This window comes from Sphaerodactylus townsendi, linkage group LG07 (assembly GCF_021028975.2).
Source record: "Sphaerodactylus townsendi isolate TG3544 linkage group LG07, MPM_Stown_v2.3, whole genome shotgun sequence".
In the NCBI taxonomy this organism is placed as follows: Eukaryota; Metazoa; Chordata; class Lepidosauria; order Squamata; family Sphaerodactylidae; genus Sphaerodactylus; species Sphaerodactylus townsendi.
In genome coordinates this window covers 65,229,416-65,245,327 of record NC_059431.1, presented here as the reverse complement: position 1 = coordinate 65,245,327, position 15,912 = coordinate 65,229,416, and the positions used below count along the sequence as shown (strand labels likewise).

The 15,912-nt window shown below is 42.7% G+C and overlaps 1 protein-coding gene across 7 annotated transcripts in view; it reads right to left on the bottom strand.

Moving 5' to 3' along the window:
* The window catches only part of SEMA4D (semaphorin 4D), a 140,218-nt gene that overhangs the window by 29,670 nt on the left and 94,636 nt on the right, over positions 1 to 15,912 (bottom strand). For 4 of the 7 annotated variants that reach the window (XM_048503033.1, XM_048503036.1, XM_048503034.1 and 1 more), the window contains 3 exons: positions 14,989 to 15,158; positions 13,036 to 13,079; positions 6,921 to 9,236 (listed from right to left, as the gene is read on the bottom strand). In XM_048503033.1, coding sequence (XP_048358990.1) covers positions 8,329 to 9,236; positions 13,036 to 13,079; positions 14,989 to 15,158 — 1,122 coding nt within the window. In that variant the 3' untranslated portion in view covers positions 6,921 to 8,328. Of the gene's footprint in view, positions 1 to 5,677; positions 6,251 to 6,408; positions 6,604 to 6,920; positions 9,237 to 13,035; positions 13,080 to 14,988; positions 15,159 to 15,912 lie in introns of those variants that run through there. The other 3 variants (XM_048503038.1, XM_048503039.1, XM_048503037.1) reach the window with 3 other exon arrangements.

The following is a 15,912-nucleotide window of genomic DNA, read 5'->3' as shown; positions in this document are numbered from 1 at the left end:
GCCGGAGGACCTACCAGCCTAGATGCCTTCCAGACGCTACCAGATGGCCCCCATGCCCCCCAGGCAGGTGCCAGATCCCCTGACAGGCCCCAGGAGCAGCCCTGGTAGCGGGACACGAAACTGGGCACTAGGGGCAGCAGCCGCTGCCTCAGGAGCCACAGCGAAGAGTGGGGCCAGCACACCGGAACCTCGTCGGCCAGCCAGGATGACGGCCCAGTGACGGATGGAGCTGGAACAATGCGACCCATGGCCAGCGCCCCGTCTAATAGGGGGGTTAAAAGCAAGGGGGCAGGGAGGGCCTGAGGAACGGTCCAAGGCAACAAAACCGATTGGGCCAGCAGGCTGCGGGGAGGGGTAGGAGGAGATAAAAGGGGATGTGGGAGAGGCTTGGGGAGGGAGAAAGGAGAGCAGAGAGGAGGGGAGGAAGGAGGAACAGGGAATGGAGCAGAGAGGAGAGGTGGAGAGGCTGAAAGGCCACAAGCCAAGGCAGGGCCAGGAGAGGTCTAGATGTGAGCAGAGGAGGGCTCCAGCAGTAGGGCAAGTTAGGCAGCCTGCAATCCTGTGGCTGTGGAGACTCCCAGAGCTCAACCACTCCCTCACCCCCTGGAGCAAGGATGGGCAAGACACTGCCCGTGAAGGGACAGAAGGGGTGGAACCATGGCTCAGCAAAGACCATAGGGAGTCAGGATGCCACAGTACATTAGTACTAAAACCTTTGACCTGGTACTCCCACCTGGAGCCAGTGCAGCTGGTGGCGCACAGGTTGAATATGTGGCTGCCACAAAGGTCCAATAAGGAGCGTCACTGCAGGATTTGAGACCAGCCAGAGTTTCTGGACTTTAGATATCTTTTCTAGATTTTTGGAGTTTCTGAACTTCAGCTATCTCTCCTTTGGCAATCCAAGCCCAAAGATGCAATATTAGCTGTGAAGATGCAAAAGAGCTTGCAGATGCAATGCAATGCAGATGTGAAGTATTCTTTCTTTGCAGCTTTTATTGCCACCTCATAGGCTTTCATAAATGTCCTATAACATGTTCTTACCCCTTTGGCATGAGTCTTCCTCTAGATCTGTGTAGAGTGAGTTGCAGTAATCCAGTCTAGAGGTGACCGTTACATGCATCACTGTGGTTAAGTTGGATCTGGGACAGATAGGAAGCAGTCTGTTTCACCTGGTGAAGATGGTAGAATGCCACGAATGGCATGATTCACTTGAGCTGTCATTGTCAAGGAGGCATCAAGGAAAATGCCCAAACTCTTTGATGGTTGATGCTTCAACTAGTCGCACCCCGGCAAGAGTCGGTAGCTGGCACTTCTCCATCTGCTTCTTTTGGCTCAGCCACAGGGCCTCCATCTTAGGAGCAGCAGTGGCGTAGTGGTTTAAGAGCAGGTGTACTCTAATCTGGAGGAACCGGGTTTGATTCCCTGCTCTGCCACTTGAGCTGGGGAGGCTTATCTGGGGAATTCAGATTAGCCTGTGCACTCCAACACACACTAGCTGGGTGACCTTGGGCTAGTCACAGTTCTTCTGTGCTCTCTCAGCCCCACTTACCTCACAGGGTGTTTGTTGTGAGGGTGGAAGGGAAAGGAGTTTGTAAGCCCCTTTGAGTCTCCTTACAGGAAAGGGGGGATATTAATCCAACTTTTCTTAGGTGGATTTAACTTCAGCTGGCTTTCTTTCATCCATTCTATCAAAACCTCCAGGCAATTGGACAAAATACTAGGTGCAGTGTCTGGATGACTGTCCATCATGAGATACAGCAGGGTGTCATCTGCATACTGATGGCAACCCAGTCGGAACCTCCAGATTAACCTGGCAAGAGGGCACATATAGATGTTAAATAATAATGGTGAGAGGATCACCCCTTGCAGGACACTGCACACAAATTCATGGTGGGTAGACTTTCACCAATTCTCTGCCCTCAGTTGTGAAGGAATGAGCACAGCCACTGTAAGGCTGTCCCAGATATCCCAGCAGCAATGAGACAGTTGGTCAGAACAGTATGATCAACCAAGTCAAACGCTGCTATAAGATCTAACAGCAGTGCTGAACTGCCCTGATCCAGGTGTCATCTGTGAGCTTGCTCAGAGCTATTTTCACCCCATGTCCAGCACAGGTCCAGGATAGACCTGGAGCTGCTCAGCAGCTGCTTACTGCTTACCCAGGAACAGTAAGTTGGAAACTGGGTGGTAATTGGCTAGGTTGAAAGGATTTAGGGATGGCTTTTTAAAGAGAGGTCTCACTACAGCCTCTTTCAAATTGCTGAGAAAATTCCAAGTACTGAGAGAAAGGTTGATAATTTCCCCAGGGGGAACACACACCTTGTCCACACTTACTTTCACAAGCCAGGACAGGCACAGGTCCAAGAGACACATGGCTTAGCTATTCTCAGGATTCTGTTTCACATTGTCCTGGGAGAGTTGGCTGAATTAATCCAATAAAGGACCAGAAAACGGCCAACAAGTCTCTAGTTCTTTTATTGCATCAAATCTGGCAGGAAGGTCCTGGCAGAGATAAGACCTTGTCACGAAATTGTCACAGTTCACAAAATCGTCACAGCTGAACTCCAAATTCCTATCACTTTGGGATCTTTCTGTCAAGGTTGTCTGTTGCTATGTTGTCCTAAACCAGGGGTAGGGAACCTTGCACTGTGGCTCCACGAGCCGAGCCACCGGCCCCATCCTTGGCTTGGCTGGGTCAGCTGGGTTGTGCCGCGGGCTTCCCCTCTCCTTCATAGCCCGTTAAGGAGCGGAGGTGCTTTTCCCTGGTGGCAAGCCCGAGGCCGAGCAGCTGGCTGTCATCCTTGCCGCCCTGCACCGTGGCAGAGGGCGGAGTGCATCCATGTTAACTTCTCAGAATGGCCGATGGAGTAAAAAAGTGTTAAGTTAAAAAACCCTATATATATATAGTGTTATCTTTATTTTAAATGTCAAACATTATTTGCGGCTCCAAGTGTTTTCTTTTCCCATGGAAAACGGGTCCAAATGGCTCTTTGAGTGTTAAAGGTTCCTTACCCCTGTCCTAAACAGTTGAGCTGCATGCGAGCTTGCAGATGCAATATCAGCTGTGAAGTATTCTTTCTTTGCAGCTTTTATTGCCACCTCATAGGCTTTCATAAACGTCCTATAAGATGTTCTTACCCCTTCGGCACGAGTCTTCCTCCAGATCTGCTCTAGTCATCTAAACTTCTGTTTCTTCCTCCTCAGCTTTAAGTTATACTATGGAGCTGGATTGGGACAGGAGCAAAGAGGGTGCCAAGGTGCAATCTCATTGATGCCTTCAGAGAGATGGTTATTCCAGTCCCCTATCAACATATCTAATGAGTCACTGGGAGGCACCAGGTCCTGCAGAGCATTCTGGAATCCTATTGGTTCCATACGTCTTGTTGGATGAGCATAAATTAGCTTGCTGCCTATACAGGAAAGGTGTGGCATTTTCTGCTGGGTCTTTAAAGCATAATGGTATGACCATGGCACTTGAATATTAATAACTGGAGTCACTCCTATCCCAGCCCCCAAAATTAAATCCAGAGTATGGCCTGCTTTATTTGTGGAACCAGAAACAAATTGGGAGAATTATGGAAACAGTGTAATTCACATGGATGTTGAAGTCTCCGAAAACCATGAGGCCGCAAAACCCCAAGGCCCAGCTTGCCTCAACCTCCAACAGGGTATCTAATGATGTGTTAGGTGCACAGTACACCATCAAGATAGCCAAACTATCCTTAGTATGCCACACCAGGCACATACATTCAATTCCCAGCAATTCAAGGGTAAGGAGAGCCCTGTAGGAGAAAGCCTCCCAGCTCAACATAGCCAGTCCCCCACCAGCCCTTTAGTATGCTACTGATGAAAGACCAAGAACCTGGTGGAGACAACTCTTTCAGAGTGACTGTCTCACCCTACCTCACCCAGGTCTGAGTCACACATGCCAGATCGACCCTGTGCTCTGCAAAAGAATTGCTGATATCTGACTGCACTGTCCATATAAGAACTATCATGTTACACTCCCAATGTCTCTGCTTAACGGCAGTCTGAAAAAGCAGCTGAAGATCACTCAACGTGTCATAATCTTCTCAGTGGACCTCTGTTGTTTTGTGGCTGGGGGTTACGCACACACTGTGCTGCAATATATTTTGCAATGTTCAGTTGTGAAATCCAAAGGATGAGGCAAGAAACTTGGCTTTGTTCCTATATAAAAGAGGCAGGATAAGATAGGGAAAATATTGAAAAGAGGATGAAGCCCTGCCCCGGGATAAGAAGCATTGCAAAACTAACATTCTCCACCTTGTATGAACTTTATGCAGCTACCCTGCAGCTTCCCAGAGTCCTGCTGTAGTTATGTGAATCTGAGAAGTTTCTGGGATCAGCAAGTTCCTGCCTTGAAAGTTTCTGCACAACCCCACCGGCCAACAATCATCCTTGTAAGCCACATGGATCAGATTGGGGTTAGCACAGGAAGGGGATCCATGCCAAACAGAGATAAAAGAATGTGACAAAAGAATGCTAAACACGCAGAGGAGCCAAGTATAACCAACCCATCTCCCCTTTTTCCGTGTGCCCAAAGGATATCGCTTTCACTGAAAGCATTTTTATACCACTTCCCTTTCATGTGATGAGATATATGGGAATCTTTGTACAAATGTTTTAGAAATGCCCCATAACTTGCAGGGCTGAGCGTTTGCTACATCCCACAAGGACTCTGAATGTGACTCAGGGTACGGGGCTTCCTAAACCAGGCATAACTCTAATTCTCAGTGGAATTGCCATGAGTGAGCAAACTTGTTGGACCCAGACAGCTGAAAATGGAACCTGGTGAGAGACTGGGGACATCTCTAAATCAGTAACCACAGTCATCCTTTAATACATGATTGTTATGTGTGGGACAAATATCTTGCGACTTATGACAGAAATAAGGAACATTTAAACACTGTGACCTGCTGGTGGCAAAATATGATCGAGGGCTGCAGAAAAGAAATGAACATGTTGCATGGGAAACTTTCCCTCCCTCCATAATGGCAAGCTGTCCAAAAATGGAGGTGAATCTAAGTCAAAAGACACCACAACTGGCCTGAAGTTTCTCCATGTTCCCTTTCCCGGAAAAGCTGAATTACTGATTGTAATGTGTGTGCAAAGAATATGTTGGCACCCAGAGTATTATTCTTCTAATCTGATCAGCTGGGTAACTACCAGGGCAAAGCCACAGCAGCATCTGACACTCTGGCTATAATAAATCACATAATGAATTTACTAGCAGAGCAGCCAGATCCTGCTGGTGGATTTGCAAAGCTAAAACCTTTGCTCTAATTAGAAGATGCACACCACCTATACTATATTAACAACCAGGATCTCTGTAATGTCATGCAGTTAGGAAATCAGCCCCAATTTATCACAGTAAATTCATGATGAATTTTAGTCAAATAATTAGAAGTTGTCAAAAATATTTAGGATACATACAGGAAAAAACCCCTTTTACTTTGCTTTTATTAGATTATATAATTAGTTTAGCTGTGTTCAACCTATTAAACTGTACTATCAGATTTGAAAGGGACAGAGATCATCTTGTCCAGCATACTACTTAGATTCACCTCCATTTTTGGACAGCTTGCCATTATGGAGGGAGGGAAAGTTTCCCATGCAACATGTTCATTTCTTTTCTGCAGCCCTCGGTCATATGCCCATCTATCAATCTGTACAATCTATGAAGGTCAATCACTGCTTTATTGGACAGTCTTGCCATTTTGTAGAAAGGCACAATCACACTCTAGACAATGCCCTAAAAACGAGAAGAAATGGCTTTTCACCAATGTTAGACTATTCCACTAGTTGAATAATAAAATGGCAGCATTCTTGAAACACAGTATAAACATGAACAACACTAGTGGGCATAAGCTTTAAGTAAGGTTTTAACCTAATGACATACTTAATGTGCCACAAATCTGCAAGAGTATCAGCACAATGGACTGATAGCAATAATGTAAAAAAAAATGTTGGTTTAGAAAACCAAGAGTATGCAATATACAAACCAATGTAGTACAGTACTTCAATCCCAGATACTGAGCTGGATCCCACAAAGCATTTCTTGGAGGAGGTTATTCTCACTGATTCATCCCTCCCACTGCAAACCTGTAACTCCCATCTGATGCTGTTCCAAGGGAGGGACATTTTGGGCTGCAGAAGGGGATGGGAGACAAGGAAGAGTTGTGCTGCTGATGATTATCTCTTCGGTCAGTGAGACTGTCTGCAGGATCCACTGAACAGAATCATAGGATAGAATAAAATTACTGGGTAACATTTCCTTCTCCCTCAAGTCCTCAGAGTGAGGTGAAATAGAAGAGAATACAAGTAAGATGTGAGTAATGCAATGAGCAATGAAGTAGTCCTTCATGAAGAGAGAACACTCCAACTTACCCATGGCTTGACAGAAGAGGAAGAAGGTGCTATGGGCATTAACATTCCGGATCTGGTCACTTAAGAAGGGTGGCATCAACATGACTGTGGAACAGCCTGTGCCAGACTGGGGATTGATAGGTGAAGGAGCTGAATCACTTCCCACACAGGACAAAAAGGAGGTACCAGGAGGAGGGAAAGCTATATGAGATGAGGCTGTGACCACAGACAACAGAAAAGAAAAGAAAAAAAGAAGAGGGCACTAAGGCAAAAAGTTGTAAGAAACACTTCACATACCAAAGAAAGAACATGCAAAGGACAGAATGTAAGGAAGGAGAAAGAGCAGTGAACATTAGAGCAGTATTAGTAAGAAAGCAGGATTAGTCCTCAAAATGACTTCCTTTCTTTTGTTTCTGCCTGCAACTATAAAAGCAAGAAAAGACATCTGTCCAATTTTACTGTGACAAAACCACAAGATTTCAATATCACACCGAGTATTTCATCGTCACTTTCCTCCAATTATAACGATGTAATCCAATTTAACTGAACATTTATTTCTACAATTTTCATATGAATACAATTAAAAATAGAAAAATAAAAGTAAATTGAATCTTGCAAAATATAAAAACTGTTTATACTAAGATAGTCTACATGGGTCACAGATGGTTTGAACCGGGGGGGGGGATTTTAGACATACTGCATAAGTAACAATGAACATTCTTTCTATCTCTAACTATATTTTACAGTTAGCAAAATGCAGACAGTGAGTTACAATTATTTAAAACTGTACAGCACAAAAGAATTTTACAGACAAATGGTGCTGTTGTGAACCATACATAGTACATCTGAATCTTAGTAGAGAGAAAGTGGTTGACCCCTTCAGGCAGTTCTTCCAGCGTGTTTTTATTCTCCGCTGCTTTTTCAAAATGTTGGTGGATGTTGTGACATGAAAACATTTGGCAATGCTGCTAATGGAAAGGGAAAACTTCCTTTTACCTAATCACCTTCCAACTGTGAAAAAGGGTAAATTTCCAACAGTCTCTTATGGGAGCGTCAACAAACGTTTGCCAAGTCTGCAGCATATCCACACAACAGATTCCTCTCACCCTGATGTGGTTCAGGGATTACAGCTTCCTGCTAATCCATTTTAAAATCTTAAAACAAATCCATAAAATCCAGTTAATGTGGCAGTGTCCAACTTCTTTTTGAAAATCTCTCCAAGTTCCCCACAACCCTAAAATGAACATTAAACATCCAATTGATTACTATATTTACATTTCTAGAAAGAAAAAGAAAAACATTTAACCCAAGTTTATCCCTGAGAATGTTATGCAAATCTAACCAGATTTATCCCGATATACAACATAGTCTAAAAAGATACACAAATAGTTTTGGAAAGATCCAACATTACTTTTGCCAGCTAAAGCTATCAAATACAATTAATGCATTACGAGGAGCATTAAGAACCACTAGTTGCAAAGAAATGTCCCAATCTGGACAAAAGGCTATAATTTACCAATCTGATAAACTAAACATCATTTCCAATTTGGAATTAAACTGAAATTAGATTTTTAATGACAGTTAAATATGTGCAGACTGAGCTACTTAAATTCTTTTTTTGGCATGGCTGCAAAATTTTGCCTTCTATGAAAAATCAATTAAAAGTCTGTATGTGTAAGTATTAAATTATCATTAGAAACAAGCATAGACATTCACAACATGATCCAGAAACTGGCCAATTAAAAGAAAACAAAACAAATGTGTAACAGAATAGTTTTCAGGAAATGCAACATTTGTCTCTAGCCAGGTGTGAAATGACCAGGTGTCAGTGATACAACTGAGAATACATAGCCCTTTCTGGCCCCATTATCACATTTAAACCATTCAAAAATAAAGTGTCAGGATGACAGTACTTTCATTATGGATGTTAAAGATGTTCTTTTAATCCCCCTCAGCATCTGAGTCAGCAAATTTGAGTTCACACTTCACATCAAAAGGCTTGTCCTTGACTTCTTTGTAAGATTTTGAGTGATCTTCATCATGTTGAATGTGGCCATTGCCATAGTCTGCTTCTGTCTCATATCCTGTGTCATGTGATGGCTTTGGCTGGTCTCCGCTTTGGGTCAGGAGACTGCCGGGCTCCACCAGTGTCTCTTTCACACTTTGCTCACAGTCAGAAAAATCTCCCTTGGGCTTCTTCTTTCCAAGTAATAAAGCAGAGCGGAACTTCAAACATTGGTCTGGCAAATATCCTTTGTAACAGTTGTATGAGAACAGACACAGGAACAGTACAAAAAAGAACAGAAAGAGAAACATCAAAAGGCAATTATCATTTGACTTGAGAAACATTGTCCTTGCAGGAACCTCAGCAACAGAGTTCAAGAGTTCATCAGAGGCAGTACTTGTTAGAATGGGGATGACAGGGTTTGTTACTATCCTGGATGCGGTCACTGCAGCAACTGGAGTAGTGGAAAGGTGAGCCTGGGTGAAGACAACTGACTTTCTGGGCGCTCTTCCAATACCTTCGGACCGTGTTGTTGGCTGGGCTGGGCTCACAGTGGTGTGCTGGATTTTCTTCAGTTCCAAAACATGTTTAGCCAAAACCTGTGAGAACTTCTGATCCTTTACTTTTTCTTCTGACAAGCACTGATAAACACCACTGTCGTCCTCAGACAAATTGAAGATAAGCAGTGCTTTCTCCAGGAGACGGTATTTGGGGCTTTCCACCTTGAGCACATCATCTCGGAATTTCCAAACCACCTGGGCCAGGTTGGACTTCTGAGAACATTTTAGTTCTGCAGTACTCCCATGCTTGAAAGTGTGCTGCAGAGAACGCTCTTTTACTTTATCTGGAACAGCAAAATAAATGTGAACGTGATCAGAAATGATTTGGGGGGGATAGGCCAATTAAGCCATAGAGGTAAATACAGATAACAAATCTACCAGCTCAAAGTGCTGTAAGATGCCACATATAATGAGTGAGAAAATACTATTTGCCTAGCAGGAAATGGCAAATTTATTAGGTCTAACAGCAGCTCAATAAGGTGCCATATTCACAAGAGGTAGTGGAAAAAAGTTGTGTGTAGTAATCACACAACATTTTTTGAGCAGGATGTCGAGGGATATATCAAGTGGTTTTAATAAAATGCTGTCCTAAGGCTTATATTGATAGTACATGGAAAAATGAAAAAAACCCTAACAACCCTGAAGATGTTAGATGAGGTAATAGAAAGATCTAAGCATCAGAAACATTTAGAAGATATTCCACTGTATTATCCTTTTCTCTGAAGCACATGTAGTATATTACATATGCATTCTCTTGCAAATAAAATACTTCATTTATAAATCAGAACTAATTGATTTAAAACATTATTAGAATTACTCACACTCCAATAGATTCACAAGTTCATGGTTCAATTCAGCATCAATGCCACTGTACACCTGGGCCCTACATTGTGCATGGTCCTGTATGAGCATAGAGCTCACATTCTATGATAAAGAATGGTGTTCTGGGAAGGCATAAGCTTCTACGGTGGTTTGGGACCCATATGATTACAATCTCAAACCAGTCTCCCTGCACCCTCTTTTCAATATTGTTTACAATAGAAACCATCACTTGTAAAAACTCTATTATGATTTGAAATTGTCCATGTCACTAACAAATGTGATTCAGGAGGGTATAAAAAATCTGTTCTTCGAAAATAATTTTTCTCTGAAAGTCACTGGCTTTATTTTTAATCAGCGAAAATAACAATGAAAGTATAACAAAATTCTAAAGACAATCTTTCCAACATAGTTTCTTCAAGAAGTTCTAGTATAAGAGCCAGCTTTATGTTAATTAAATATAAGTATTCCAGCATGCGTATGAGAGCGAGATCTGGGTTCAGGAGGGTAAAATGGTCACTCTGAAAGAACTGACCCCACCAGACTTCTTAGTCCTCCAGCAGTCCCAGAAAAAGGGGGGGGGGCTTGCAATGCTAATTTGGGAGGCTTTCTCCTTCAATCCCTGTCCTAATGATCTCTTCAGTACTGATTATGTTGGCCTGGTGTGGGAGATGGTGGAGAAAGTGGCGATCATGCTGGTATACCAGCCACCTAGTGGACCAGCAGATGGTCTGCTGAAACTGCTAGTGGTCGAGTCTGACTGGGCCTTGAGGTTTCCCAGTCTTCAACATACATGTGGACACAGCCTCATCATCTCAAGCAGTGGACCTAGTGTCATCCATGACAGCTCTGGGACTCTCCTTAGTTAATACAGATTCTGCACACAAAGCAGGCCACACACTGGATCTGATCTTTACCATGGGGATGAATGTGAATCTGATGGCTATGGATAGACTGCCATGGTCAGACCACTTCACCCTGAAAGGACTTTAACACTCCTTCCTGCTTAAGGGATAGGTGAGTGAAGACCGGCGGCAATTCTGCAGGAAATTATTGATCTGTCCCTTCAATGGGGAGTTTTCCTGGAGAGGCTAAAAGAGGCAATGGTACGTCTGCTCTTTTAAAAAACCCATCTTTGGATCCTTTAGACCTAGCCAACTACCACCCAGCTTTGAATCTATCACTTCAGGGTAAGGCAGTTGAGAGAGTAGTGGCGGAGCAGCTGCAAGTGTTCTTGGATGATACATTTGCATTGGACCCATTCCAGTCCGGCTTCCAGTCTGGCCATGAAACAGATACCATGCTGGTTGCCATCACAGATAAGATTTGTCAACAGCTAGACCAAAGTGGTTTAGCACTGCTGTTATTTTTAGACATAATAGCAGCTTTCTGACATGGTCGATTACGATCTCTTGACCCATCGCCTCGCCATTTCTGGAGCTTGGGGTACAGCTCTACAGTGATTGACCTTGTTTTTCTGGGATTGAGGACAGCAGGTGGCAGATGGAAAGAGGGAGTCCCAAATGTACACTTGGCCTCTCTCCAATATTATTTAACATCTATAATACAACCCCTGGCACAGCTGGCATGGAGCTTTGGCTGCATTGTCATCGATATGCTGATGATACCTAGCTTTTTCTGTTGATGGTGGGCCAGCCAGCCACCACACCTAACATCTTGACTGAGTGTCTGGAGACTGTGGTGAGATAGTTAAAAAAAGAGACTGAAACGTAATCTATCAAAGACGAAGGACATGTGGCTGGACCAAGGGGGATTGCAAGGGCAGCTACAACTGCCTAAATCAGATGGAATGACCTTAATCCCTTTCTCCATCAAATGCCTGAGTGCTATCCTGGAGCCCTCCCTTTCTTTTTCCATCTATGCCAGGCCAGGCAGTTGACTCCCCACCGGTCCCACTCGGATCTTACATAGTGATCCATGCAACTATCACCTCCAGACTGGATTACTGAAACCTGCTTCACACAGTCCTGCCCTTGAGACTGCTCCAGAAACTGTAGCTGATCCAGAATGCATAGGCAAGGCCCAGAATGCATCGGAACCCTAGTGAGAGCACATATTAGTCCTGTGATCTGCCAACTGCACTGGTTACCAGTTGAATTCCAGATCATGTTCAAGGTTTTGGTGTTAACCTTTAAGGCCATGAGTGGTCTGGGACCTTGGTATCTGTGGGACTGCATTACCCTATAATGCCTCTAGAGGGCATTTTGTTCCTCCAGCACTAACGTTCTGTTAGTCCCTGGCCTAAAAGAGATTGGGCTAGCCTCAACCACAGCCAGCCCATTTTCAGCCCTGGCTTCAGCCCTCAATCAGTTCCGCAGGGCCTGTAAAATAGAGATGTTCCACTGGGCCTTTTGTTGAGGCAGCAAATGCTTGCTCCATCTTTATGGCCTCCTGATCTACCCTGCCTCTCCTGCCCCATCAGTTTATTGTTTATGGAGGGTGGAAGAGAGAAATGTTTTAGACAAATTGGGACTGGAAATGGTCCCTGATGTGATATATGGTTGCCACCATCATTAGGAATTTTAAGAGTAGAAGATTGATTTTATTGCTTTAGTTGCTTGCTATATTTTACAGAATTTGTACTGTGTTTTACTATGTATGTGAACTATCCTGAAATTGCCTCCGGCTGGGAAAGGTTGAAAGCAAGCCCAATAAAATAAAAAAAAATAAAATAAAATAAAATAATAGTGCTTTGCATGGGAAGAGGTTGAAACACTCGCCCAAGACCGGAAATGCTGGAAAGAACTTGTTGCCTGATATGCTACTTAGCATGGGAGGATCTAACTAATTAACTAATAGTGCTTGGGTGCAGAAAAGGCTTCCAGTGGACAGCACTCACAAGATATGTTCTGTTTATAAGAACCAGCACCTCTACATGGGAACAATCATGCAGCCATCATGATTTGTACAAGTGTGGCGGTATCTTGTTGACCTTCCATGGATATATACATTATGGTAGTTCTGTGTTTAGTCCCCATGTGGAAGAATCTCACATGTGCTACCTCCACATGAATGGGGATGAGCAGTGAGTCCAGTGGGAGACTTCACATATTTCCAGTGGTTGTCAGAATGTGGGAACCAGCCATATGCAGTGAAGTAAGTAACAACAATGAACCAAACTGTACAACAAATTCCCACCCTTTTGAAAATTCTAATTCAAAGTTACTTGTTAAATATAAAAACAAACTGTGAAAAAAATGCTTAGTAAATTTTCAAAGTGTTATTTCTTAAACAGAAGCTTACCAGTGCAATAGGAAGCATCTCCACCTATGTTCTGAATCCAGTCTCTAGAAACAGTGAATTGATAGGAAAAGATAATATGTTTGATATGTTCTATCTATTCCTTCCTCCATAAGCAACCTCCTGCCACACCCGCAGATTTCCCCAAAGTTACGCTTGGTGGTACCAGCAATATATCAAGGAAGTAGGATTATGATTCAAACAAGCAAGGCAAAGAAAAGAGAGAAACAAAATGTGTACTTTTAGTAAGGTCTCAGTTTCTTTTTTGCTGACTACAGCATATTAATAGCAAGGTTCATAAAGATTCAAAAAGCATTTGGCAAAAGTAAATCAAAAGGCAATTGGGCTCCTGCAAGTCAGGTATCATAGTGGTTTGGAGTTTATTAGTATGGAAGGCAATGATCAAATTTTAATTGTACAAAAGAACCCCCATGGGGTGTTCTGATTGGTAGGTAAACTAGATAATGTATATTTAGAAGATGATGAAATATTTACATTTTTATTCATTTCAGTCAATTCAGTCATCTTTAAATTACTTTTCTCCTATAGTTAGGAGAAGCTTTGTTCTTTGTGGATGTCTAGTTTTAATTGTCCCTGCAGCAGAAGATAAATGGGATAGAAAAATGGGAGACCTACACCCAAACTGGGATGCAAAAGGCCAAAATTGTCATGTTTACTTTATTTGCTGTCCATCTTTCTCACTGAGACTCAAGGCAGATTAAAAAGTGTGAGTCAATGCAATTAATAGCGTGTGGCATCTAATTAAGCAATGTAATTTGGTCAGTATTACAGAAATTTAGAACAAAGCATGAAGTACTAGATATGTTAACAATGAAGAAAACAGAATTACGTAAGTACAAGATAAAGTTGTAGGAGCAGGATAATACTGATAATACATACTATAACACAGTGGCCTAGTCCACACACTCATTCTTTGTAAAAATGGCTTCCTGAGCCATTCCATTGGAATATAGCCCAATTAACTGTGTACAAATGCTTTACTGAACAATTCTGTTTTACAAAGTTTACAGAAAAACAGAAGAGTGGGAGCTTCCCTGACCCCCTCAGGCAGGTCGTTCCCCAAGGTGAGGCCACAACTGAGAATGCCCGTGTACAGGTAGTTGTTGACCGGGACACTGAATGGTGCAAATTGCTGCCTTTAAAAGAGCATAAGGGCAGACTAATGCAGTCTGGGGATAAAGAGTTCTATTTCTACCTAGCAAACCTACATGTCAATCAAGGCAACTTGCTCTCTCACAACCCATATTACCTGTATGTAAAATATCAAGTAAAATTTTTAAACTCAGCACACAAGCCAATGTTGGCAAAGTTCTGAGGAGACATTTTGAGTTATAACAACAAAGTGGAAATCCAGAAACACTGTATTGACGAAGGCTTTCACAGCCAGATTCAACTGGTTGTGGTGGGTTTTCCGGGCTGTGTGGCCATGGTCTGGTGGATCTTGTTCCTAACGTTTCACCTGCATCTGTGGTTGGCATCTTCAGAGGTGTATCACAGAGGGAAGTCTGTTGCACACTGTGTAAGATGATCCACCAGACCACAGCCACACAGCCCGGAAAACCCACCACATCCAGAAACACTGTTTCTTTAAATGTATTATTCTTCACTAGAATTACTACTGAGAGAAATAAGTCTCCTCAGCCTCACGAATGAGGTGAAGAGAAAAGACAGAACTGTGATCCTCTCTTCACCGCAACAAAAAGAGAACAAAGAGATTAGTGACCCTCCTCCTGGTCATGTGATGGTTTGGTAGTTAAATGCGAAAGGGAGAAAGAGCACTCCTAGTTTATTAGGAAGCTCTAGAAACCTTTTCCATGGCTGGCCTGCACACACGCAGTCCCAGTGTGGGACTACACAGAAGCCATGATGATATATCCAGATATGTCTACTTTATAACAAATAATTGGAAATTAATAAGCATTTAAATGAACATACCTTCCAGCGACACTTTCTCTCAAGTTAACACAGACAGATTCTTGGGGATCCCAAGCACAGTATGGATCTCTTGCCAAGACACAATCAACACAGGTGCTGTGTTTATCACAAAAGGCTAGAGGGGACTGCACAACTCCAGCATTGGACCCTGCATAGAGGGACTGTTTGCCCTGCAGAAAGTGAAAAGGAGAAAAGGAAGCACAGGATAGATGGATGGCCATTGTTCTTATTCAAGTGTCAAAAATAAGAATGATTATAATTCCCAAGGCAAAATGGAAACACATCACCTGGAATATCAGTCCACACAGAAGATACAAAAGCTTCATTTTCAATAAAATAGATTTTTTAACAAGAGGGAGCAAGAACTGAACAGTAATGGAAGAGACTGTGCTCCCTGAAGCTACGCAGCATTTTAAATATTCAACATGAGCAAAAGTTTTCAACTGCTTGATAATGATAAAGGCTTCTTATTCCATCTCAGAGTATGATATTCATGGCTTGAATCTCCATTTATCTGAATCCCTGTTGTCTACCCCAGAAGTGCACAGGGATGACTCTATGATATTTTTAAAAGAGCTAAGCATGTTGTGTCTAGTAGCCAGAGGTATAATCACTGACTGTCAAGGTTTCTCTATAAACCTGTTGAGCAACTCATGGATCAAGCAAACCAGTATGCTATTTAATCTTCCATTTCTTTGACACCTTAACAGATATTCGTGCAAATATGACAGACATTATGATGTTAAGTAGAGTCAAAAGGGTGTAAAACTCTGCTTAAGACTCTCAGTTTTACCTGTGTCACAAAAACTCTAACTTACCCATCTGTTTTTCTGAATCTGCTGACTATCTACACAAAGCTAACTCTGAATACAACATGATTTTCTGATCACACGGTCACCTAGTTTTAAATATTGTTTTCTTGAA